The sequence below is a fragment of the Trachypithecus francoisi genome, unplaced genomic scaffold (genome assembly GCF_009764315.1).
Source record: "Trachypithecus francoisi isolate TF-2019V2 unplaced genomic scaffold, Tfra_2.0 Lachesis_group13, whole genome shotgun sequence".
Lineage (NCBI taxonomy): Eukaryota > Metazoa > Chordata > Mammalia > Primates > Cercopithecidae > Trachypithecus > Trachypithecus francoisi.
The window spans coordinates 62,852,100-62,879,373 of NW_022681458.1; the positions used below are offsets into that span (position 1 = coordinate 62,852,100).

The 27,274-nt window shown below is 35.8% G+C and overlaps 1 protein-coding gene across 3 annotated transcripts in view; it reads left to right on the top strand.

Annotated features, from left to right (window-relative positions):
• Positions 1 to 27,274, top strand: part of SESTD1 (SEC14 and spectrin domain containing 1) — a 153,027-nt gene that overhangs the window by 83,251 nt on the left and 42,502 nt on the right. For all 3 annotated transcript variants that reach the window (XM_033230990.1, XM_033230991.1, XM_033230992.1), the window contains 3 exons: positions 4,349 to 4,462; positions 25,065 to 25,178; positions 27,076 to 27,173. In XM_033230990.1, coding sequence (XP_033086881.1) covers positions 4,349 to 4,462; positions 25,065 to 25,178; positions 27,076 to 27,173 — 326 coding nt within the window. The remainder of the gene's footprint in view (positions 1 to 4,348; positions 4,463 to 25,064; positions 25,179 to 27,075; positions 27,174 to 27,274) is intronic.

Consider the following 27,274-nt stretch of genomic DNA (forward strand, 5'->3'; position numbering starts at 1 on the left):
TCAAATTCAACTCCTTAGGTGTGAATTTAGGCAGTTAAGTAAATCTCTATTCTAATAGGTTTGTAAATGAAAATAATATGTCATGTTTAAGTAATTTAAGAAAGGAGGACAGTGATTTTAAAAGTGTGAGTGTTGAAATTATGAGACTCACCTGGGAGCTTTTGCATGCTCTGGTGTCTATCATTCTCCCTCTTGCACCCCATTCTGAAACTATAAGTAGGTGGTAGGATTTTTGGTTAAGTGTAGTTCAAAGAAACTTCTCAGGTGATTCTGGCTTGTCTTTCTCTTCTAGTCCCCTATTTCCTACATAAAGCATCAGGATTCATAATGATCTTATTATTTATTTATAGTCCAGAAGAAACTTACTTAACATCTGTGTCCTCAGGAATTTCAGCCCCTCACAAATTAACATTTAATAAACATCTACGATTACAAACTTTTTGAGATCTAATGCCAGTCTTGTGTTTTATATTTCCTCATGTTCCACACAGAATGTTTCTGTGACCCCTAGCATGTAGTAGGCACCCAGTAGACATTTGTTGATTTTTTTTTTTTTTTTTTTTTGGAGACGGAGTCTTGCTCTGTCGCCCAGGCTGGAGTGTAGTGGCCGGATCTCAGCTCACTGCAAGCTCCGCCTCCTGGGTTTACGCCATTCTCCTGCCTCAGCCTCCCGAGTAGCTGGGACTACAGGGGCCCGCCACCTCGCCCGGCTAGTTTTTTGTATATTTTAGTAGAGACGGCGTTTCACCGTGTTAGCCAGGATGGTCTCGATCTCCTGACCTCATGATCCACCCGTCTCGGCCTCCCAAAGTGCTGGGATTACAGGCTTGAGCCACCGGCGCCCGGCCTTGTTGATTTATTTTAAGGGTATTGAAGATATGATTTGAAAAGGAAAAGTAAAGCATTTGAGTGATGCGGAGGGCAGATTGCTCTCATGCACTTGGCCTTCTGTAGGGCTTCTAGAGAGGTAAAATTTGAATTATCCAATTTAAATGAAAGTAAAGAGGGTTTTCCTCACAGGTACTCTGAGTTACATATAGCTCATAAATGATGCAAGTACAATGAGAGTAGTTGATGGCAGGCCAGTCTGGGAGAAACATAAGTTGGTAGTAACATGGAATCATGAACATTCACTTACGTGGATATCAGTAATATTGAAAGAAAGATCAAGAATTTTAAATGAATTCAACAAATAATTGGTAGCTACTTTAGGGTTCTGTGGAAAGGCATATAATTTTAAAATTTAAATAACTAAGGAGAATGGTTTTTAACGTTTTATCATTTATTTAGGTTAATTGGGAAAAAGGGATTCAAGGGATAGGAACAAAGTGGTAATTTTAGGTTTTAGTTCTAGTTTTAGTGCTTATTATGTTTCTGGTACTGTGCAAAGCTTGCTGTATAAATTATCTCATTTAATTTTAGCCTCAGAACCTTACAGAGAAGGTCAACGAGGCTCAAGGATTTTAAATAACTTAAAATCGGAACTTAGTACAGACTAAGTAAGCCCCAGGCCTTGACTTTATCCATTTTAAAATGTGTATTTACCAGTGGCCTGTATTTGAGGGGAGTCTCTGAATTTTCTACCCATTGCCTCATTCTTCTTAAATGTTTGGCTTAAGCTTTTCATCATTAGAATCCCCCCACCCCACCTTTTTTTTTTTTTTCAGTCAGGGACTCACTTTGTCACTCAGCCTGGAGTGCAGTTGCATGGCTTACTGCAGCCTCCAGCTCCTGGGCTCAGGCAGTCCTCCTGCCTCAGCACCCTGAGGAGTTGGGACTGGAGGCGAGTGCCACCACACCTGGCTCCTTTTTTTTATTTTGTAGAGACTATATTGTTCCAGTTGGTCTCAAACTCCTGAGCTCAGGTGATCCTTCTGCTTCAGCCCCCCAAATCACCGGGATTACAAGCTAGAATCACTCTTTGGGTTAGAAAGGACATAGCCTCTGGAGGATCAGTTTTTAAGGGAGCACAAATTGGTGTCCTAAAATAACTTTTTATTTGAAAAAAAGTGCTTCCAGCACTTTTATATTTCAAACTTTGAGAATTAACTCTTCTCTGTGAAAGTTGTTAAAATAACTATTAGGTAAGAAATCCATTAATTATGACCTTGTGTTCTTCCTTTCATCCTGTCATTCAACTGTGTCACAGATGAGCTGTTTGGGACTTGCTGTTTGAACTGGACTTTGATCAGTGGCAGTTTTGAAGAACAATCAATGGATGATTTAATCCCCTCTTGCGATTTCTTTTCTGATAGGTATTTTAACAACTTTTGGATTTATTAATAGTTAACATTTTCAGAAGTTGCAATGGCCTCTTTACTTCTAGTCATACAGTTTCTACATATGAAGTCATTCATTGCTTTCATCTCAGAAGGTACTGGGACCAGTTGTTTGGGACCCCACAGTGCCTATAACTAGTATTCTCTAAAATGAGAGGCTTGGTTTCTCTTGTTTCTCACAGCTTTCATATTCAATGATTTTGAAATAATAATCTTCCACAAGGCAATATATGAATAAAGCTCAATTTTATCTTAAATTTTCCAGCCCCTCTGATAAAAGTTTTGATACCATTGAATTTATTTTACTTTAGTCCCAATCCAGTTGTTGCAGAGGATGCTAGATTTATGATGTGTGCATGTTTACCTCTAAAAGTTTTCCGTTTTTCCCTGAATAGTAATAATAGTAATTATTATTATAATTATTCAGTGCTGCAATTTATGGTCTAGAACAGAGGTTGGGCCCTTGAGTTTATAAAGTTTTATTGGAGCTCAGCCATGCCCATTCATTTATATATTGTGTGTGGCTGCTTTCATACTATCCTGACAGAACTGAGTAGTGGCAGTAGAGACATTATGGCCTGCAAAGCTTAAAATACTTATTATCTGGACCTTTTGGAAAGAATGTATTGACCCCAAGTTCAGAGCATATGAAGTAGTGTAGTAGAACATTAGAGTCAGACAGAGGTGGTTTCTATTCAGCTCAGTGACTTTTTAACTCTTATCTTAGACAAGTAACTTTATTTCTCTGAAGCTCAAATTACTCTCCTGTAAAATTAAGAGAGTGAGATCCACTTGTTAATGAGGTTTCATTTATTTAACAAATATTTATAGCATGTGTTCTATTATATATGTCAGACATTTGTCATAAACACTGGAAATATAGGGATGACAGGATAGATAAGGTACCTGCCATTGGGAAGCTTATATTCTACTTGAAGAGTTAGACAATAAGCAGTTAAGCAAATGTAACAGCCCATGGTGATAAATGCTGTGAAGAAAAATACAGTAGTAAAAAAGACTGAGTCAGATGATGCCACTTTAGATAGGGTAGACAGGGAAGGCTTCTCTGAAGAGGGAATATTTGAATAGAATCTTAAATAAACTGAGGGAACACTACTAGCTATAAGGCAAAGGACATTCCAGATAGAGGAAATAGCATGGACAAAGACCTGAAGTGGAACAGACTTCATATTGCAGGAGCAGCGAGGTTAGCATGGCTGTTGTGGAGGAGTGAGCTAGGAGGGGAAGGTGTAAGATGAGATCTGAGAGGCCAACAGGGGCCTGAGCTTGAAGGGCCTTGTAGGTCTTGGTAAGAGGTTTGAATTTCATTCAGAGTGTAAGAGAAAGTCAAGCAAGGAGCCTTATAATGATTATATTTCAGAAAGCTGGATAGTTTGAAGTTGTTAACAATGCAGGCTGTAGAACTTGTTGGATTTAAGATACATTTTAAAGTTAGACTCTATAGGACTTGATAAAATATATGTGAGATATTTATTAATTCAATAAGTGTTCCTTTCAATTCATTAGGTAGTATAAGTAACCGTATCAAGTAAATGTGAAATGGTATTCGTCAAAGATTAGCTTTTTGTCCTCCTCTTCAAGTTAATAATCATATAAAATCTTGGCCTCATTGTATAACGACTGATAAAAAACTTGTTTTAGTGAGAAAATTGATGTTACGTCTTTTGAAGAAATTCTCCAAGATGGATTGTGTTAGAAAAAATTTTTCATATTGTAGAAAAATCAAATTTAATAATTTCTCAACTAAAAATTAACTCTTACAGTTTAATCTAAACATATTCCTTGTACAGAGATTCAATAAAACAAAAAGTGATTCACATGTACAATTTATGCTGCATTGTTTATTTGAAGTATTTTCTGAATCAGCTTGTTTTTCAAGTTCTTCTTTATTGCCATGTATGTTTTGAAGTCTAGAGAATTTCTTCTTTATTATTTTAATTCTTCTCCAAACGTCTCTTGTGTAGCTTAATCTTGACTGGTAATTTATAAATTTAGTAAATTATTCATTTTACATGTGTAATTTGTGATTATTTTTCTGTATTTTATAGAATGTTGTTCCAGCTGAGGTGTCCCTTGTTTGTGTGGTAAAGCCAGATGAATTCTGGGATAAGAAAGTAACACATTTTTGTTTTTGGAAAGAAAAGGATAGACTTGGCTTTGAGGTAAATGTAATCTCTTTTTTTAAAGTCCATTATATCTTTAAAAATAGTATTTTACTGAAATTATTTTTGATGGTTCAGCAGTGGTTACTAAGCAGTGTTTAAGGAATATTTAATTAGTGCCTAAGTAATAATTAGTATACAGTCAGCATTTGGATACTTGCTGAATGAAGTATGATATTTTGATAAAGATCATGAAAGCTTTCTTGTTTTCCATTTTCAATTATATCATTCTTTGTTAACTTCTTTGAATAAGTAGAACCTTTGTTTTTAAAATTTTTTATTGCATTATGGAGAGGAAATTTAACAAATACTAGGAAATCCTAGACATTTTGGAGTTGAAATTATAGTCTATTTTCTGTGACATGTCATAATTATTTTTTAGTATCTGGCCAGTTTTAATACATGAACACAGTTATCCATCCTTTCCTACTGACTTTTTCTTTCTGTCTTTCACTTTCCTTGTGTAATAGTGCATCTTATTGGAAGTTAGAAAAAAGCACTACGATGGAATGTAAATCTAAGCAGTTTGTCATATTCTTTCTTCCACACCTGTTAATTCTCAGCTTCTCAGTAGGAGAGCTGATAAATAACAGACTTTACATTGTCTAAATAAAGTGTGGAAACTTTGAAGAATACAAAGTCTAACTCCAACCTGGTATAACATAGACTCTTGGAATGCTTACAGTCAGATAATAAAGATTCATTTTGGAACTTGCCATACTATACACTCATTTTTGTTTTTACCTAGGTCAATATCAGTGTATTTTTGGTATGGAGAAAAAATTGTTAATGTATATTGGATAGAAAGATTTGAGAAAACTTAGTTTATTCTTAAAGGAGATGGCTGGAAATTTCTTAAAAATACATGGTTTTATTCTTTACTTAAAAAGTTAAGCTATAATTTATTCTTTACTTAAAAAGTAAAGCACTGAAATTAATCCATTTTAGTGATAATTCCGAGAGTTCTGACAAAACATGTAAAACCACAATCAAGAAATCAGGAAGTGTCTCATCACCCCCAGAATTCCCCTATATGCTCCTGTAGTTAACTTCTCCATTTCTAGCCCCTGACTGGTGGTAGGAAAACTGTTTCTGTACTCACAAGCCCCTTCTCAGGTTTACTAATTTGCTGTATTGATTTATAGAATTCAGGAATCACTTTACTGACATTTGCTGGCTTTATATAAAGGTTACAGATGAACAGCCCAGATGAAGTGATATACAAAGTGCGAGGTCTAGAATGATCCAGAGCGCAGGAGCTTCTAACCCTAGAGAGTTGGGGTACACCACCCTCCTGGCCCGTGAACATGTTTATCAACCCAGAAACTCTCCAAATCATTGGCCATTGATGATTAACTAACTCAGTCTCCATCCCCTCTCCCTTCCCTGGAGGGAGAGGAGTGGCCATGAAAGTTTCAACCCTCTAATTATGCCTTGGTCTTTTTGGTGACAAGCCCTCATCTTTAATCTGTTTAGAGGCCCACAGCCACCATTCATCTTATTAACATCCAAAAAAACACATCACTCCAGAAATGCCAAGGATCTTAATAACTCTTTTATCAATAACTGGGGACTGAGACCAAATACTGTAATAAAAGATGCTCGTATCACCCAGGAATTACAAGGGTTTCAGGAGTTCTGTGCCAGGAACTGGGGACAAAGAGCAGATACATATTTCTTATATCACAGTATCACAGATGGTATCTGTTTAAACCTTTTACCCGTTTAAAAAAAAAATTGTCTTTTTTGTTACTGGATTTTGAGAGTTTTTAAATGTATTTTGTATAGAAGTCATTTATCAGACACATAATTTACTAATATTACATCCTAGTCTATTGTTTGCCTTGTCATTCTCTTAACATTTTTCAAGAAATTTTTTTAACTGTGATGAAGTCCACTTTTTCAGTTTTTTTTTTCCTTCTGATTTCACAGTTGGAGAAACGGTTTTCTTTTATGAATCAGACTTTTGTTGTCATAATCTGAGAAATCTTTGCCTTACTCAAGGTCACAAAGATTGTCCTTGATATTTTCTTCTAAAAGTTGTATAGTTTTAGGCATTAAATTTAGATCTGTGATCTATTTTGAGTTCATGTTTGTGAGCTATGGTCAAGAATATGTATTTTATGACTTCAGGTTTTTTTTGTTTTTTGAGATGGAGTTTTGCGCTTGTTGCCCAGGCTGGAGTGCAATGGTGCGACCCCAGCCCACTGCAACCTCCACCTCCCAGGTTCAAGAGATTCTCCTGCCTCAGCCTCCCAAGTAGCTGGGATTACCGGCATGCACCACGACGCCTGGCTAATTTTTTGTATTTTTACTAGAGATGGGGTTTCTCAATGTTAGTCACACTGGTCTCAAACTCCCAACCTCAGGTGATCTGCCCGTCTCGGCCTTCCAAAAGTGCTGAGATAACAGGCATGAGGCACCGCACCCAACTGACTTCAATAATTTTAAGTTTGTTAAGGTTTGGTTTGTGACACACTGTATGTTCTATCTTGATGAGTTCCCAGAATAAGTATTCTGTTGTTGGATGGAGTGTTCTGTAACTGTCAAGATGATTCATAGTGTTATTCAGGTCTTCTCTATCCATGGTAATATTGTTTCTACCTGTTCTTTTAATAACTGAAAGAGAAATATTGCAACCTCCAACTGTTATATCTGGGATTATTTCTATTTTATTTCTGTCAGTTTTGGCTTCATATATTTTGAAGCTCTATTGTTTATTGCATAAAGATTTAAGATAGCTATGTCTTCCTGGTGAGTAGGGCCCAATTTATCATTTTTGAATGTTCTTTTTTATTCCTGATACTATATCTGGCTCTGAAGTGTACATTGATATTAATATAACTACTCCAGCATTCTGTTGATTAGTGTTCATGTGTTGTATCTTTTCCATTATTTTACTTTTAATTTATTTCTTTATATTTAAAATGAATTTTTTGTAGACACCATATAGTTGGATCTTGCTTTCATATCCAGTTTGACAGTCTCTGTCTTTTCATGGGTATGACTATTTATATTTAATGCAGTTATTGATATGGTTTATAAAATCTACCATCTTGCTAGATTTTATGGGGTTTTTTTTGTTCTTTTCTGTCTTTGGACTATTTTTTATAATTACATCTTACGCCATTATTGGCTTGTAATTTCTGTCTCTTAATTTTTTCATGGTTACCTTACTGTTTACTGTATACATCTTTAATAATCAGTCTAACTTTCAAATATTATACCACTTCACATGAAATAGAAGGACCTTAAAACAGTCTGTCTCCAATACTTCCATCCCATTGTTGTTATACATTTCACTTTTACTGTGCTATAAACAAACACTATATTGCTACATTTTTTTTGCTACAGATAGTCTGTTTTCTTTTACAGCAATTAAAAATTTTAAATTAATTTCATATTTACTTTCATTTATGCCATTTCTGACATTCTTCATTTCTTTTTGGAGATTCAACTTTTTGTCTGGTGTCACATTCCTTTAATATATCTTGCAGTGCAGGTCTGTTGGCATTCAATTGTATCATTTTTTGTTTGCCTGAAGAAAATCTTTATTTCTATTTTAGTTTTGAAAATTATTTTCAATGGATATAGAATTTTGTTTGTGGTTTTTTTTTTTTTTTTTTTCTTTTTTTTCTCAGCACTTTAGTCATACAGTTGACCTGTGAACAATGCAGGGGTTAGGACCAGAAACCTCCTGTGCAGTTGAAAATCTGTGTCTAGCTTTTGACTTCCCAAGAACTTAAATGCTGATAGCCTACTATTGACCAAAAGCCTTACCAGTAACATGAACAGTCAGTTAACACAAATTTTGTATATGTATTAATACATTGTATTCTTACAATAAAATAAGCTAGAGAAAAAATGTTAGGAAAATCATGAGGAAGAGGAAATATATTTACTATTTATTAAGTAGAAGTGGATCATCATAAAGGTCTTCATTCTCATTGTCTTGAGGCTGAGGAGAAAGAGGAAGAGGAAGGGTTGGTCTTGCTGTCTCAGGGGTGGCAGAGGCAGAAGAAAACCCCCTATAAGTGGACCTGTGCAGTTCAGCCCTGAGTTGTTCAAGGGCCATTTAAAAGTGCTTTCTCGCCGGGTGCAGTGGCTCTTGAAATCCCAGCACTTTCGGAGGCTGAGGCGGTGGGTCACCTGAGGGTCAGGAGTTCAAGACTAGCCTGACTAATATGGTGAAACCCCATGTCTACTGAAAATGCATAAATTAGCCGGGCATGGTGGCACGTGCCTGTAGTCCCAGCTACTCAGGAGGCTGAGACAGGAGAGTTGCTTGAACCCAGGAGGCACAAGTTGCAGTGAGCCGAGATCGCGCCACTGCACTCCAGCCTGGGTGACAGAGGAAGACCCTGCCTCAAAAAAAAAAAAAGTAAAAAGTAAATAAAATTAAAAGTGCTATCTCATTGCCTTTGCCTTCTCATTGTAATGGTCACTGACAAGAAGGCTGCTGTGTTTTATATCTTTGGTCCTCTGTGTATGTTATTTGCCTTTTTTTCCCTTTAGCCACTTTCAAGATTTTCATTTTGATTTTGGTTTTTGCAGCTGTATTTTGCTGTATCAGTGTATGTTTTATTTAGTATTTATTCCACTTAGTGCTCTCTGTACTTCTTAGATTTCTGGTTTGATGTCTGTCATCAATTTTGGAAAATGTTTATACGTTCTCTTTTCAAATATTTTCTCTGCCCTTTTTCTGTTTCCTCTGGAACTCCAGTTCGATGTATGATACAATATTTGAAATTTTCTCACCATTTTCTTTGGTCTCCTGTTTTATTTTTATCCCTGTGTCTTTCTCTTTGTGTTTCAGTTTAGGTATTTTTCTTGATCCATTTTCAAGTTCACTGTTTGTTTCCTTGGTTGTGTCGAGTTTGTTGGTAAGACCACTTAAAATTACTGTGCTTTTGATTTGTAGCATTTCTATTTGACTCTTCCTTAGAGTTTCTCTTTGCTGAAATTCCTCATCTGTTCTTGCATGTTATTTTTCATGCTCTCTAGCATCAATATCTTACATTTCCTGTCTCATAGTCTTAATATCTGCATCTGTCTTACTCCACTTAACATTGTTTGCTTTGTTTCTTGACAGTGGGTCATTTTCTTTCCTTTTTTGTGTGTGCCTTGTTATTTTTTATTGAATGTTAGACATCTTGGTTAGGACAGTAAAGACTGAGGTGTAGGTGGTATTTGTGCCTGCACATGGGCTCATCTTGTCCTTTTCCTAGGCATAAGGGAAAGGTTGAGTTCTAACCTGGAATTGAGTGGGCTTTGGATTTTGTTGTTGCTATTATTTTCCTTAGTCCTCCACAGGCTTCTAATTTCTGTAGAGTTACTTTGTGTTGAAGATGGGGGCTGGTTTGTCGGAGAGTTTTGCTTTTTCATTATTTGTTCTACCCTCTGCTCTAGGTCTTTCCTTTGTGCCTGCACCTCAGAGAAAGTCATTCTGGGTACAGTTGACCCTCAGCAATAGGCTGCTGTTACTTGTTATTCAGTATTTGTTGGAGAGGCATTCTCTGTTGTTCTTATTCAGCCTCAATCTTAGGCAGGCTCTGTGTCCCTCAGCCTAGTGGATAAGGGCCCTCTTGGTAACGTTGCCCCTCTCCCACTTTTAGGAACCTGTGTTAGTTTGGGTTTATAATATATTCCTGTCTCCACTCCCTCCCCTGTGATAGTCTTTTTCCATCTTCCACCTGTGGTGGGACTTCAGTTGTCCTCTGTGTGGTGGGACTTCGGTTGTCCTCTAAGGCCAGTGGGGTTTTCAGTCCTTTCTGCAGCACTCTAAGACCTTTTTTTTTCATAGGAGAGATAGCATTGAAGATTTTGGGTTGTGCTTCATGCCTTTCCAGTAGTGGCTGCTCTTCCCTCACCCAGGCCTGTGCTCCAAGAGAGGCTTTTTCAAATCTCTTATTCCTCTTATTTCCAGTCTTTCTCATGACTCCTTCAGAGATCTTTCCCCTAGAGATCCAGCCTCCAAGTGAGTATGAATTCTTCTTATGTCTATACTTCCATGGGTTCTGTACTTTCACACTACCCCACATTTGGCCTTAATGATTCATTAAAAATTTTACCTAAATTCCTACCTGGCTGGCATCAGGTCTGGCATTTTTTCCAGGTAAGCAAGTACTCCAGTTCCATCTTCTTGAAGATGCAGGTCTTTCCTTAGATTCCAGGTTAATTGGTTTCCTTGTGAATTTAGCTCTCTAGTGGCTTCAGGAAAGTTATGGTGTTTCAGATTAACTTGCATTTTTTTTTTTTTTTTGTCATTGTTATATAAGAGTTGGAGCCATGCTCTTTCCAACTTTCTATATCCTAAGTGGGAGCCAGAGTTTTTTCCCACTTTTCTCTTCAACTTTTGTCATTGGTAGACTTGACTATTCCGTAGACTTGATAGAAGGATGTGTACCAGTAATGTAAGGGAAGATGACCAAAGCTGCTGGATCACATTAGGAACGGTGTTGCCCTGGTAGTTGATTGGAAAACTGTGCCCCCACAAAAAAAGACAAAAGCATAGTGAGGGTAAAAAGTAAAAGCTGAAGGCAAGAGGCCTGAATGTTGCCTCAAGAGTCAGGAGCATGGTGAGTGAAGACTTCAGCCAGCCAGTGAGGCCTGCAGGTCATGGCCTGGGGCATGCAGGAAATGTTGCTCTGAGAGAATGCAAAGTGAACCGGGGGCAAATAGCGGAAACTAAAGCTGTGAACACTCAGTACCATGGAAGATCCCTTTTTATGAGGCACCTGTCACATCCTGCTTAAGCTAAGTAGGCATCTGCTCAGAGATGCTCTGGTAGTTGGGTCTTATGCTATATAAATTAATAGTGACTTTAAGTACCCTGCATCTTGAAGGATAAAATAGAAGACAGAATTTCTGTCTACCTTGTTGTAGTGTCATAGATTGTTGTCTTAAAACAGAAGCATTAAAACTTCTTTTATCAATATGTTTTCTTAGACATTTAAGAGATTCAGCTAGGATGTTTTCTCAAGTAAGTAAGCACTAGGCAGTTACTAAAAGCCCAATTTCCAAATGAGATGAGAGTAGTTTCAAATGCTGGTTAATACGCTGCCAAACAAACCTGGCTTTAAGGGGGCAATTCAACACTATCCATTAAATGATACTTAGAGCTCTATATAATTAAATCCAACATAGATGCTTGTTTAATTGCAAATTATTTTCCCTGGTATTATTTTGGATAATTTAGCCTGTTGTAATTAAGCCTGTGTTTGTACATCTAGTATAAATATTTTTAAAAAAAATTTTTAACCTTTGTTAAGAGTAGTGGTGATCCTATAAGCATAAATATATGTTTCACCTTATAAAATTAAATTATCTGCAACAAAGATTTATTACCAGCTGTCTACAATGCTCATCAAGTAAACACCCAGTGGTCATTTTGGTGACACCTTGTTCCCACATGATTTCTTGTTTTCTTGCCCATGATACATTCTGAATTTTTTCTTCTAGGTAACCTCCTTCCTATTCACTCCTCCAGTGTTTTTCATCAGCCATTGAATATTCATCTCTCATTGCTAACCTTAATATTTCTCTGTATATCCTTCCCATCTCTGACATAGATACCTACCTGTTTAGTTTCCTTTTTAGCAGCTCAGATATTATATTCAAGTACTTCGTATTTTTCAGCAGCATTGTACCTGGTGACTGTGATAGATTTTGCTGGTTAGATGGTAGTGTCTATATTCTGTCTAATGACAAGATAAAATTGAGGCCATACTGGCATTAATCTTGTCTTCAAATGGAGAGATTAACTATCAAAAGGATCTCCACTCTCCTTTTTTGTCACTCATTAAGGTGTTGTTTATTTAACGGTAACCAGCCCCCATTCTAAATCACTTTATTCTCTTATCTGTTAATACTGGATCTAATCATGTTCTTTTTTGAGACTATACATGATTGTAGGATCCAGGACCAAAGGCTTCCATGATGCTCTTCTTTCAAGAACACCTCTGGCTCCATTTATTCTGATTCTTTCCAGTTTTTATAGAAACCTGTTTTCCTTGAGTGAGAAAAATATTCTTCAGCAAACAGGTACAAGCAGACATATACATCAAAATAGTATGTGTATGAACATATATACACACATGAATCTTTACTAAGTACAGAAATACATACAAAGGCAGATTTTCATTCTGGATCTTGCACACACGTTCTTAGCAATAGTAAAATAATAAAACATCTCAGTGCCTACAAAATGAAACTTTCAGTGGTAGGTTTTTGGGGAATGTTTTACCAGGAAAGGATAAGTATTATAGTTACAGAAGGAATAATGAGAGTAAAGGAGAAACAAGTTTTTAATCTTTCTACAAGTTAAAATTCGAGATTAAAGAAAACCTGCACAAATGTTTTATTAAAGACCAGATGGTAAGTACCTCTCTCTTCAAACTTGTTGAACCATAGTATGTGCTAGTTAATACAATATTGTGGTTTAGTTGTTTAATTTGTCTTGTCTTGACTTCTCTAACATATATAAAATGAAGGGGGAAAGTAATATTTATGTAGGGCTTTATTATTTTTAAAACTTTATGTTTTGTATTGCCTTTGAAAGGACTTAGCAAAAGTTTGAAATGCTTGTGCAGGGTAGTGATCTTTTCTTCCTTCTTTTTCGTAGTTTTTTTTTATTCTTGTTCCCTTTATGCTGATTATTAGATTTCAGATTTCTTTGGTAATATGAGGATAGATTTGAAATTTAAATTTCTGCTTAGTAAAATGATAGCTACTTTGAACGTAACCAGTAACCTTTTTCTTCATAAATTTAATGATATGCATAAATATTAGAATGCTCATGGAGATGGCTATTTGAAAATAATTGATGAAAGTCAGAATTTGATCCATTCCACATTCTTAAATTGATAAAACATATGTTAAAGTGTCGTTTTCCTAAAGGTGAAATCATGACTCTAATGCAAATATGAAATGAGCTTAAGTCAAATACATTATTCAATTCATTGATAGATTAGGTTACCAGTAATTTGTAAGCTGTGGTTCAAAGAGCATTTGAGGAATTCAGGGTTTTTATAGGAAAAGATTGCCTTAACCAAATTAGATACGAACCTAATTATTGTTCTATACATCCATAAGTTGTAAATTTTGAGGTTGTCTCTTATTCCACTGGACAGAAGTGTATCAGTCTCATTAGACAATTATTTGCCTTTATTCTTTTTTCTTTTTTTTTTTTTTTGAGACAGAGTCTCGCTCTGTTGCCCAGGCTGTAGTGCAGTGGCACAATCTTGGCTTACTGCAACCTCCGCCTCCCAGGTTCAAGCGATTATCCTGCCTCAGCCTCCCGAGTAGCTGAGATTATAAGCATGTGCCACCACGCCCAGCTAATTTTTTTTTTTTTTTTTAGTAGAGACAGAGTTTCACCATGTTGGCCAGGCTGATCTTGAACTCCTGACCTTGTGATCCACCCACCTCGGCCTCCCAAAGTGTGCTAGGATTATAGGCATGAGCCACCATGTCCAGCCTATTTGCCTTTATTCTAAACAGAACCTACAAGTTAACTTCTACTCCTACTACTCCTACAGAGCTTACTACCTACTGATCAGTCTATAGAGAGTCAATCAAAGATACAAACCCACCACTGCATGAAACAACACCCAGTAATAATGTTTGCCTGTTTCTGAGATTTAGGTAGTTTATCTGATAGATGAATTTTATTTTTTATAGGAGGATATTTTGTAAAACTTGATTTTGGATATCAGTGACATACTGCATTGATCACTGCAAGATAATATAAGCTGTTTCTTGAAGTTTGATATTTTAGTATCAAACTATGTATCAGTCTCTCGTTAAACTTTGTATTCCAAGCTGAGAGCAACATTATTTAGTATTTTCCTACATAATTTTCTGAATTTTTCAGAGGATTTATATCCTTAATGGAGGAATATATTTTTAATACTATCTTTTAAAAATACAAGTTTTTTTTTTTACTTAAAATATATTAATTTGAAAACTTTCAGATATTAGTTGCCTAGTTTGGGAGATTTGTCAGTTGCTCAGATTTATCACTCAGCTGGAAATCATAATCAGTTTGGTGGCTTTCTCTGTTAAACAATTTCAAATAAACCACTGGTGAATAACGAACCATAAGTGTCACTGATAATTGATATGTAACAACTTAAGGGGAAGAATAGGGATGATAATCCTATAAATTTGCCTCAAGACAATTATTACTAAAGGTGTAAATTGTACTCATTTCATAAAATTGTTATGTAGCATATCAAGATGTCTTTAGTACTCTAAAAATAATGGTAAAAAACATAGTATACAGCGTGATGAAATTAAGTTTGGTTCTTCATTTTTGGAGAAGAAAAGACTTTACACATTCAAAGAGTTATCTACCAGTCCAGGACTGCAAACTTTTTCTCTTATATAGTTGCTTAAAAAGAAATACGAAAATTACAAAAATAAGCCAGCTAGGTTTTTTAAAAGTATAAAAGTTAAAATGTCAAATATCAGGTCATGAAAATAGCTTTTCCTCTCTATTTTTGATGGCATAATACCTTTTTTCTTTTTGAGACTGAGTCTTCCTCTGTTGCCAGGCTGGAATGCAGTGGCGTGATCTCAGCTCACTGCAACCTCCGCCTTCCGGGTTCAAGTGATTCTCCTGCCTTAGCCTCCCGAGTAGCTGGGACTATAGGTGTGTGCCACCACTCCCAGCTAACTTTTGTATTTTTAGTATAAACAGGGTTTCACCATGTTGGCCAGGATGGTCTCGATCTCTTGACCTCGTGATCTGCTTGCCTCAGCCTCCCAACATAATACCATTTTGATTGTGATGTATATGTAATCTTAAAATTCAACATGAAAGGTAACTTTATAAATGATTTATGGTGAATTATTGTATTTTGTATGACTGTTTCTAAATTAACTGAAGTTCCTTAATATCATTTCTTAAGTGGGAAAAACACAAATTGGTCTTACATTTTTATCTTGGTATAATATATTATTTAAGGCCAGGAGCAATGGCTCACGTCTGTAATCCCCACATTTTGGGAGGCTGAGATGGCAGGATTACTTGAGCCCAGGGGTTTGGAACCAGCCTGGGCAACACAATGAGAACCCTTCTCTACAAATAATAATAACAACAACAACAACAACAATAATAATAATATTAAAAACAGGTATGGTGATGCACACCTGTATTCCTAGTTACTAGGAAGGCTGAGGAGGGAGGATCACTTGAACCAAAGAGTCAAGGTGCAGTGGCCCTCCAGCCTGGGTGCCAGAGAGAGACCCTATCTTTAAAAAAAAAAAAATTGTTTAAGGTGTTATTATGAAGTTTGCTTTAATTTAGTATTTTGTAATACTAATAATTAAGTAAATCCTTTTAGAAAAATTAAAACGAGCTTATTATATATACTACTTCATTATGTTCTGCAAAATAAATGTAGAATGATATGGAGAGTGTATGAAATTTTCATAACCAGGGAATAGTGATTTAGAGAGTCACAATAGGCTAGTCTAAAGAAATGCTGGATACTTTTGGAAAATTTACTCTTTTAAATATTTTTCTGAGAAATGAAAATGTTGAGTTTGTGGTTCCATCTTCTCCATGGGCAATGAATTGTTTGATTTTTAAAGAAGGTTTATCTTTAAGTTAGAATATGATGTTTCTATCAATTGGTCACTTAAATTAAAACAGGTGACAATGTCAGTAAATATTTGAAAGAAGGTTTTGCAGAAGATAATAAAGAATTAACCATATAATTTTTAAATTAATATAATCTATTTATATATATTTGTGCCATTTTGTACTTTTCAGTATTTGTGCTCTAATTCACAGTGTTATTTCTTATTCATTAATCACTTCACTAAAGATTTTCAAAGCTTTTTTTATAGCTTTGGAAAATGTTTCTTTAGAATTTTCAGCAATTGTGTCATTGTTTCTTCATTTTCATATTTAGAATCATAGGATAAAATGAATTATACATAGTACATATGATCTCAATATGATTTTGAGGGGGAATCTTTAATAATTTTTTTCTTACTTTTAGTTGATGATTGCTCTCTGAGGCTAGACTTCAAAAAAATTTGATTATGGGCTGGGCACAGTGGCTCACGCCTGTAATCCCGGAACTTGGGGAGGCTGAGGTGGGTGGATCACCTGAGGTCAGGAGTTCAAGACCAACCTGGCCAAAATGATGAAACCTCATCTCTACTAAAAAATTACAAAAACTAGCCAGGCATGATGGTGGGCATCTGTAATCCCAGCTGCTCGAGAGGCTGAGGAAGATAATTGCTTGAACCTGGGAGGCAGAGGTTGCAGTGAGCTGAGATCGTGCTATTGCACTCCAGCCTGGGTGACAAGAGCAAAACTCTCTTACCAAAAAAAAAAAAAAAATTTTTTTTTCATTATGTCTCTTTCTTTGTTTTTTTCTTCTTTGCCAGGTAATAGAACATTTCCCATAAGATAAAACTGATCCTTTGATTTGCATTGCTTTATATTTAAACTTTCATATAGGTTTGCTATCTGTGAAAGTTTAGTGGTCTCTTCAAGATCTGTAACAGTAAGGAACATAGGAAGCCCTACCAGTATTTTGTAATTTTAAAAGCTGTAATGAAACAATTTATAGAAAATCACCTAGTCTGGGATTCCTAATTTTGTTTTGTTGCATTACCCTGAAATGTGTCAGTTTTTTCTGTTTTCTTCACGTTGAGTTTTTGCTTTTCGGGCGCGGTGGCTCAAGCCTGTAATCCCAGCACTTTGGGAGGCCGAGACGGGCGGATCACGAGGTCAGGAGATCGAGACCATCCTGGCTAACACAGTGAAACCCCGTCTCTACTAAAAAATACAAAAAACTAGCCGGGCGAGGTGGCAGGCGCCTGTAGTCCCAGCTATTCGGGAGGCTGAGGCAGGAGAATGGCGTGAACCCGGGAGGCGGAGCTTGCAGTGAGCTGAGATCCGGCCACTGCACTCCAGCCTGGGCGACAGAGCCAGACTCTGTCTCAAAAAAAAAATAAATAAATAAAAAAAAATAAAACATCTAGAAATCTCTACACCGTTTTCCTTTTTCAACATTCCAGTTCTACTTCAGGCCTAAATCCCACCCTGCAAATGATTTCTTACTTTTGCTTGCATGTTTGAATTTGCTCTTTTCAAGCAAATTCACAGTGGTGAAATCACACCCTTCTGTGATGTTTGCCATCATTGGAGTGGAGTTGAATTGTCTGTTTATTCAAACTTGGTTTGTCCTCTAGGAAGCAGTTGTCTGTAATTTATATGTTGTATCCTGGTAAGTGGTGTAATTTTCCAAAGGCAGGTGGACAGTTTTTCACCTTTGTAAACAGAGTGTATTTTTGCAGTGCATTGGAAGGAGGGATTCTCTTTCCTCTTACACATGCTGATCCTGACCCACTTTATAAAGGTGATTGTTAGGTGAAAAGCATATGTATAGAATAAGATGTTTCCTACTATTGCACACTCTTAAATGTCTTTTCCCTTCATTCTTTTTCTAAAATAATGTTTCTAGTAAAATGGAAACATTTATTGCTCTTTGGCCAGCCTACTCTGCCCTTTCTCCTCACCTTCACCCTCTTAAACAAAAATGAGATTATTGCAATGGAAACTGAGATGTTTCATCACAGTAGATAGTTCTGTAAGTTGTTAATTGGAAATTATTGTGATTATGAGTCTGCTGATTGTTCAAACTGTTGCTTTTCCCCCACATACGTTATTTAACTTTGAGATACCTTTGGTGTTGATAAAATTCTGTATGTCTACATGGCAGGGCTACTGTTTTAACTTTTAATAGCCACCAGTGAATTTTATAAGAATATGGATTGTATAAAATGTTTTATAATAATGGAGAAAATGAGTTTTCTGTAGCTCTCCATAATTGTGTTCTTCCCTTATTTAAAACTATTTTGCATAGGTAAAAACAGAATAGCAGTAATCTTGGTCAATTTTTAAAAAAATTATTTTGATTAAAAGATAATATACTCCTAAATATGTGTTATGTCATAAAAGGTGAATCTGTACTGTTGACATTTAAGTTCATTTTAGGAAAAAGCTTTTAAGAGAATTATTCAGATGGAAATAAACTTCTGTTATATGTAGCTGTTAACTGGAAAATTTCTCTATGGCTCATTAAACTCGAAACATGTTTATCAGTGATTTTGGTACATTTAGGAACAGTAAAAGTAGAAAGGAATACATATGGTAAGGCTAACCAGTGTGGGTAGAAAAGTGACAAGTGCTCTTCATTGGACAAGACAGGTAATATATTAGAGAGAATGGCCCAAATTAAATGTATCAGATATCAACTCATTAGAATTATGTCCTTTTAGAGCTTAAAGAAACATCATCGATAATTTAATGAAGATGGCTTCTTCAAAAGATTGGGGAATAAGCTTGGAGTGGTGAATTCCTTTAGGTTGTCTTCTACATAAGTTAGTTAATTTGTGGGAGAACTAGGGCACAAACCTGGAATGAATGGCTTCTAGTTTTGTATGTTTTCATTTGTAAAATAATGGTGTTTTTTCCTGGTAAAAGAGTTGGGAAATCATTTGGAGTATTCTAGTAAAGCCTTTGGCCCTCTGCTGTTAAGACAAAAGCAGCAACAACATTTAGGGTATTTTCGGCAAAGGCTTTAGAACAAAGTAGAAAACTTTATTCTACATTTTGTGCATTACATAACCGTCTCGAGAATATTGCAGAGAAATATTGCAAAGAAACAAATGAAAAGCTAATTTATTTGCCAGAAGCATATCTTATTCATCCTCACATTCGCAGCACTAAAACACACATCTTCTAATAAATAAGTTTAACTCCACTAAGTAATGATTGTTAAGTGAATCAATAACACATTATTAAAAATTAAGTTTAATATGAGGGACATCTGACTAAGTATTTGGATTTATTTCTGGGTTCTGTATTGGTATGGTATAAAAATAGTCACATAGGCCAATGGAACAGAATAGAGAACCCAGAAATAAGTCATCCTGTGATTTACCATCCTATGATTTTAAATGTGAAATCATCCTATGATTCTGAATATGAAAACAAAGAAACAATGACACTGTTACTATGGCTTTATAGTGTGGTTTGAAGTCAGGTTGTGTGATGCCTCCAGGTTTGTTCCTTTTGCTTAGTCTTGGTTTGGCTATACGGGCTCTTTTTTGGTTCCATATGAATTTTAGAATTGTGTTTTCTAATTCTGTGAAGAATAATGGTGGTATTTTGATGGGGGTTGTGTTGAATTTGTAGATTGCTTTTGGCAGTATGGGCATTTTCACAATATTGATTCTACTCATCCATGAGAATGGGATGTTTCCATTCGTTTGTGTCATCTTTATTATATTTTATATATATCATTATATTAATATATATTATATATTGTATATATATCTACATCTATCTATGTATCTGTCTATCTGATGGAATACTACTCAGCCATATAAAGGAATGAATTAACAGCATTCACAGCGACCTGCATGAGATTGGAGACTATTATTCTAAGTGAAGTAACTCAGGAATGGAAAACCAAACATCGTGTGTTCTCACTGATAAGTGGGAGCTAACCTATGAGGACACAAAGGCATAAGAATGATAAAATAGACTTTGGGGACTTGGGGGAAAGGGTTGGAAGGGAGCAAGGGATAAAAGACTATAAATAGGGTGCCATGTATACTGCTCGGGTGATGGGTGCACCAAAATCTCACAAATCACTACTAAAGAACTTACTCATGTAACCAAACACTGACTGTATCCCAGTAACCTATGGAAAATTAAAAATAAATAAGGGACATGATAGTAGGATTTTTCAAAAGAGAGATTTTCATCAGTATTTAAATAGAATATTATGTTAAATAAAATGCAATTGAGGAGCAAAAAGACCATCCTTATATTTTGTATTTTTTTTGAGACAGAATCTCCTTCTGTTGCCCAGACTTGAGTGCAGTGGCACGATCATAGCTCGCTGCAGTCTTAAAATCCTGGGCTCAAGCAATCCTTGTACCTTGACTGCCTGCCCAAATTGTTGGGATTACAAGCATGAGCCACCATGTCCGGCCTGCATTTTCAGGAGAGAGTGCTCTGGGATTTTATCTTTTCAGATGTGAATTCGTGCTCAATTTAGCAAGTAATTTATTTCCTAATAGAATAAATATATATTACTTGGTTTTGTTTTTAGTATATATAGTTATATATCTTGTTAATATATTGCTTGACATTTTTAGAGAAAGGAAAAGTTCTTTTCTGGGATCTGATTGTGTTTAATTTCCCTAGTGTGAAAGCATCTCTGTGGATCCCAAAAAAAGAGTTGTGGGCCCGGTGTGGTGGCTCACACCTGTAATCCTAGCACTTTAGGAGGCCGGGGTGGGTGGATCACTTGAGGTCAGGAATGTGAGACCAGCCTGGCCAACATGGTAAAACCCCGTCTCTACTAAAAGGACAAAAAAAAATGAACCAACCATGGTGGCACGCACCTGTAGTCCCAGCTACTTGGGAGGTTGAGACAGGAGAATCGTTTGAACCTGGGAAGCGGAGCTGCATTGAGCTAGAAATCAGTAATACGGATTGCTGATATGATTGCTTATTGATTTCTAGCTTAATTTTATTGTGATCGTAATAACGTATTCCTTTGAAATTTACTGAGGCTTTCTTATGCACTAACATACAGTCAAGTTTTAAAATATTTCATAACTTGCTTGAAAAGAACGTGTAATTCTCTTATTATTGGTTGTGGGATTCTGTATATGTGTATTAAATGCAACTTTTTAATCTTTAGCTTCTCTTTGTCTTATACATTTTTTTTAAGAGACCAGATTGTTTGCCCTATAGAGTTTCCAGTAGTCTGCCTATTTCTGCAAGTATCCCTGTAGTATAATTTACATGTATTTTTATAAATTGATCAGTTGGATTTAGACAGTGATTAGATTTAGAGTTGATTTTCTTTTTCTAAGGCTCGTCACAGGTGGTGATGTGTTCCTTGATGATGAGATTTGTAATAGTTGTCTTTTTGTGATGTTAGCAGCCATTGATGTTCAGTGTCTAGATCTCTTACTTCATTAAAAATTATAAAATGATCTAGTTCTATTATTCCTTCTTCATTTACTAGCTGTAATAGTTTTATAATGAGAAACTTATTATTTGTCTATCCAGTAATACAGTTTGTATATGAAAAGTGAAATAAATGCTTGTTTCTCTTTATTTGCTGGTTTCCTAATACACTTTATAGATGAAAGGCGAAATAAATGCTTGTTTCTCTTTATTTGCTGGTCTGTCTCCCTCCCTCCCTCCCTCCCTCCCTCCCTCCCTCCCTTCCTTCCTGTTTTCCTCCCTTCCTTCCTCCCTTCCTTCCTTTCTTCCTTCCCCCCTTCCTTCCTTCTTCCTTCCCTTTCTTCTTTCCCTTCCCTTCCTTCCCTTCCTTTCCTTCCATTCTTTTCTTCGTGGGGTTCTCTGTCCCCCAGGCTGGAGTGCAGTGGTGCAATAATAGGTCCCTGCAGCCTAACTCCTGGAAACAAGTGGTCCTTCTGCTTCAGCTTTCCAAGTAGCTGGGACTACAAGTACACTTTTTTATTTTTTATTTTTGTAGAGATTGGATTTTCTTACATTGCCCAGGCTGGTCTTAAACTCCTGGTTTCAAGCAATCCTCTTGCCTTGGTCTCCCAAAGTACTGAGATTACAGGCATGAGCCACCATGCCCAGTCTGGTTTTCATTATAGTATGTTCTCTAGCTTAGTCCAGTGGTGATTATTTATTTTGTATCAGTATGCACTCATTGATTTAAGCATATTTAATGTTTCAATTCATGGCATTTATCATTCTTATTGATGTGTAACTTGTCACATCTTTGGTCAACGGAAGCCTTTTCACGTCCTTTCATCACAACCATAGTAGTCTTTGATGGCTTTTTTGATGTCTGATAAGGTGTTCCAAGCTTACTCATCATGTGTATTTCTCCATTTCTCCAAGGAGCCCTGATTCCTTTTATCTTATTTTATTAAAAAAATTTTTTTTTGACGAATGCTATTTTAGTAAAACCTGATTCTTTTTTTTGAGAAATGGTACTCAGAGATCACAGTCTGGATACTAGGAGTATACATTTTTACAAAATTGGTCATTATTTCTAAACCTTCCATTGAACACAACTAGAAAATACATATACATATAAATGTGTGTGTGAGAGAGAATGAGAGTGTATGTGTTCATTTAAAATGAAATACATTGTGGAGTTTAAACTGATAATTCCAATTTAAAATGAGCACCATAAGGATGCTTTTTCTCTCCCACATCTTCCTTCCTCCCTTGCCAAAAATCCCATTTTCTTTTTTTTTTTTTTTTTTTTGAGACGGAGTCTTGCTCTGCCGCCCAGGCTGGAGTGCAGTGGCCGGCTCTCAGCTCACTGCAAGCTCCGCCTCCCGGGTTCACGCCATTCTCCTGTCTCAGCCTCCCGAGTAGCTGGGACTACAGGCGCCCGCCTCGTCGCCCGGCTAGTTTTTTGTATTTTGTAGTAGAGACGGGGTTTCACCGTATTAGCCAGGATGGTCTCGATCTCCTGACCTCGTGATCCGCCCGTCTCGGCCTCCCAAAGTGCTGGGATTACAGGCTTGAGCCACCGCGCCCGGCCAAAAATCCCATTTTCTTAAGGTTGCTGGGGATGGCATCTCACTCATTGGCTTTGTTCCTCATCAGGTGATTGCAGAATGGCAGTACTAAATATCCCATCTCACTCATTGGCTTTGTTCCTCATCAGGTGATTGCAGAATGGCAGTACTAAAACCATCACTAACAGCACAATTACTGAAAACATAAAGAATCTAATGATTCACCTCATTAGTTGTAGGTATTCTGTTTTCTTATGTCAGTTTTGATAAGTTACACTTCTTAATAGGAATATGTCTATTCTTCTAAGTTTATAGGTATTGGCACAAAATTATCCTGTATCCTTAATGTCTTTTAAACCATTGCTATCAATGAAATTGTATTCTCCTTTACGTTGTTACCATTATTTATTTGTACTTTGTTTTCCTTGCTTCATCCTATCAGAAGTTTGTTGATTTCGTTAGTCTTTTCAAGAAATAAATTTTGACTTTTTTGAGCCCCTGTAAGATCTGAATTTATATTTACTTCTGATTTTTCACCTCCTTTCCTCTATTTTCTTTGGACTTACTCTGTCTTTTTCCTCTCCTCACTTCTTAGATGAGTCACTTAGCTCATTCACTAGGCTGTGTTTCCTCATATAAATGTTTAAGACTATTAATTTCCATTTAATGTATTGTTATCAATAGCAATTTGTTGTACACTCAAATTTGATAGAGTTCATAGTTCTATAAATTTTTCATGCAGTGTTTTTGGTATCTTCCTGAGGATGAAATTTCCCCTCTTTCGGCAAAGCAGTCTTGGTGATTTCTCCTTATTTATTGTTTATAACGTCATATACGGTACGGATGTACCTTGTTTTACATATTGTGTCTGTTTCTGAATGTTTCATTTGTCTCTTTCTAAGTTCTTCCACAAGTCCTCAAGTTGTTTTTTAAATTTTTTAAAAGTCAGTTTTATGAGATATAATTTATGTGAAGTAAAATTCATGCCTTAGCATATAGTTTTATGAGATTTGACAGGCACATATAGTCACATAATTTTTGCCGTAATCAAGATACAGAAGACTTCCAAAACTTTCGCACATGCGCTCTGTAGTAGCCCCTTTCACCTTTCTCTCTGTGGTACCTGCCTTCTCTTCAACTTCAAACTAGTTACAGGTTTCCCTGTAACCTCAGCTTTCTTAGGAGTTCCAAAAAAAGTTATAATTTTGCAGATCGTCTGGCTTTTGTTATTGTGAGAGTAGGAATGATGCTCTTTCCAGCCAGACACATTATTTTTCTTATCAAATCATTTTTGGTAAATTCACATTTCCATATATCATTTAGTATTAACACTACTGTTTGAATATCTTTCTTCCATAGATGCATTTTCTTTTATATTCATGTATCTTCACTGAAGTTTTATTTAGTTCTGCAGTGGTCTCTTAGGTACTTATTTAATTTCTATTTGAAATATTTTTAAGTTTAGAGTTAAAAGACTAGCATTTTAAAATGTACTTTTCAAGTTTGTAAATACTCTGATCTCCTAGTTTTTACTAAAAATTAAATATTGGCATACGTTATCATGGGTTATACTCTATAACTGGAGGACTTGTTTTGTTCATATGTAATCAAAGGGACATTAGAAAAACCTTAAAATTGGTAACTTTTTGATTGCCGGATTTACTCTTCATAGGGCTTATCATTTTAGTGTCCTTAGCTAATTTTAAGGTGATGTGAAAATTTTTTATTACTTCATTGCATTAAGGAATTGATTTTTGTTACAAAGAAATATTAATAAAATATTTTTGAAAATATTTCACCTGAACTGCTGGTACCTGTTGTTTTTTGAAATGTGGTATTAGAAAAAGTTTTTGGTGAATTTTTTATCAGGTATCTATAACTTATTGAATTGGTTTTAAATATTGTATTAAGTAAATGATAATGTGTCATCATGTTGGAAACAGCATTGCATATTTTAACCTAATTTTACCTCCTGGTTACTTTAATGGACTTTAATAGGGGTTTACTAAATGTTTCTTTTCTTTTAACCTTTTTGTAGGTTATTTTAGTGTCTGCCAATAAATTGACTCGTTATATAGAACCATGCCAATTAACAGAAGATTTTGGTGGGAGTCTCACCTATGATCACATGGACTGGTTAAATAAGAGGCTGGTTGGTATATTACAATGAGATAAAATGTTATTGCATAGAAATAAGATATATTTTCACAACTTTATAATTTTATTCTATTAAAATATGGATTATTTTTCTTTTTACAAAAATGGAGAATTACGTGCATACCACATTATATAACATAATAGACAAATACTGTGCAGTTAGACTTACTTGATTAGAATTCTGATTCTAGTTGCTAGCTGTATGGCCTTCAACAATGTATTTAATTTTGCCTTGGCTTGATTTCCACATCTGTAATATGGTGATAATAAGAGTACCTACCTTTGTGTGATTATGGGTAAAATGAAGTGAATATACATATAACGCATTTAGAATAGCACCAGACATGATATAGTAGCACTATATAAGTATTAGCTATTACTGTTCTGTCATAGATAGCATTAGTAAAAGTTGTAAATTTTTAAAGTAAATAACAGTAGCATAATTTCTCTTTTTTTTATTTTTTATTTTTTTTGAGATAGAGTCTTGCTCTGTTGCCCAGGCTGGAGTGCCGTGGTGCAATCTTGGCTCACTGCAACCTCTGCCTCCGGGATTCAAGCAGTTCTCCCGCCTCGGCCTCCTGAGTAGCTGGGATTACAGGCACACGCCACCACACCCAGCTAATTTTTGTATTTTTAGTAGAGACAGGGTTTCACCATGTTGTTCAGGCTGATCTCAAACTCTTGACCTCGTGATCCACCTGCCTTGGCCTCCCAAAGTGCTGGGATTACAGGCGTGAGCCAGTGCTCCCAGCGAACAGCAACATAATTTCTTGAGGTGATCTAGTTGCTTTACCATTTTCAGAGAATATTTAAACATTAATTTGAATTATCAACTTGAAGAGCAGTTTGACATATTAAGCATTTTCATTTGTGAAAATGTATCATCTTCGGCAATCTAGACTTCTGAAATCTGCTACTCTGTGTAATTTGATGGTTTTTTAAATTGAACTACTGAAAGAACAAACGTCAGATTACCTCATTTTAGATTAAATGATAATTTTTTTGGAGAATAGTGAACTTTTGGTTATCTGTGAATGGTTAACTAATTTCCACCCAGTTTATTTATTTAGAGACAGAGTCTTGCCCCAGGCTGAAATGCAGTGGCATGATCACCACACACTGCAACTCCTGGGCTCAAGCAGTGCTTCCAACTCAGCCTCTCAAGTAGTTGGTACTGCAAGTGCATGCCACCATGCCTGACAAAGGTTTTATTTTTCGTAGAGATGGAGTCTCCTTGTTGCCCAGGCTGGTCATGAACTCCTAGGCTCAAGCAACCCCTCTACCTCGGCCTCCCAAAATGCTGGGATTACAGGCATGAGCTGCTGTACCCAGCCTATTTCTACCATATTTAAAAAGTGCTGTCAGTCAAGTGATTGTCCACTTTATTACTTACGTTTAAACAGACTTGCGCAAATTCCTTTTCAGAAATATTTGAAGAAATCATTAAAATTATAACTAATTTTAAATGCTATATGCATGTAATATAACAACTATTATGTGAAACCAACATGTGTTGGTGATAGAATAACATAAAGAAATGTTCTGTAACTGTTATTAGAGACTTAGCACGTTCTAAATTACATGTATGTAATTAGAACTGTTACCGATGCAAATGTTTCTCAGAGAAACACTTATCTGAATGGAGAATGAAGATAATTTATTGATGTATTTAAATTTTAAAAATTATTTATCCATGAAACTATTCATTGCTTTAGGAAACAGTTTTGTCTTCTCTTGTGTACATTGTTGTGCTCTGGTGGTAGAATTGCACTGACTGCCAGGGAAGGAAAACAAATCCTAGCTGGCCAATTCTATTGCTCTTAACAGATGATCCTTATTACATATTAATTTTTAAGACTGTTCTTAGTATGTTAATAAAACTCATATTGTAGGTTTTTGAGAAGTTTACAAAGGAATCTACATCATTGTTAGATGAACTTGCTTTGATTAACAATGGAAGTGATAAAGGAAATCAGCAAGAGAAAGAAAGGTAGGTGGCTAGTGGCATGTGCAATTATATCCTTTCAAAACTGTAATTAATCTGATAAAAGATAGCTCTATTGTTAATACAAGCTAAAAAATCTACAGTAA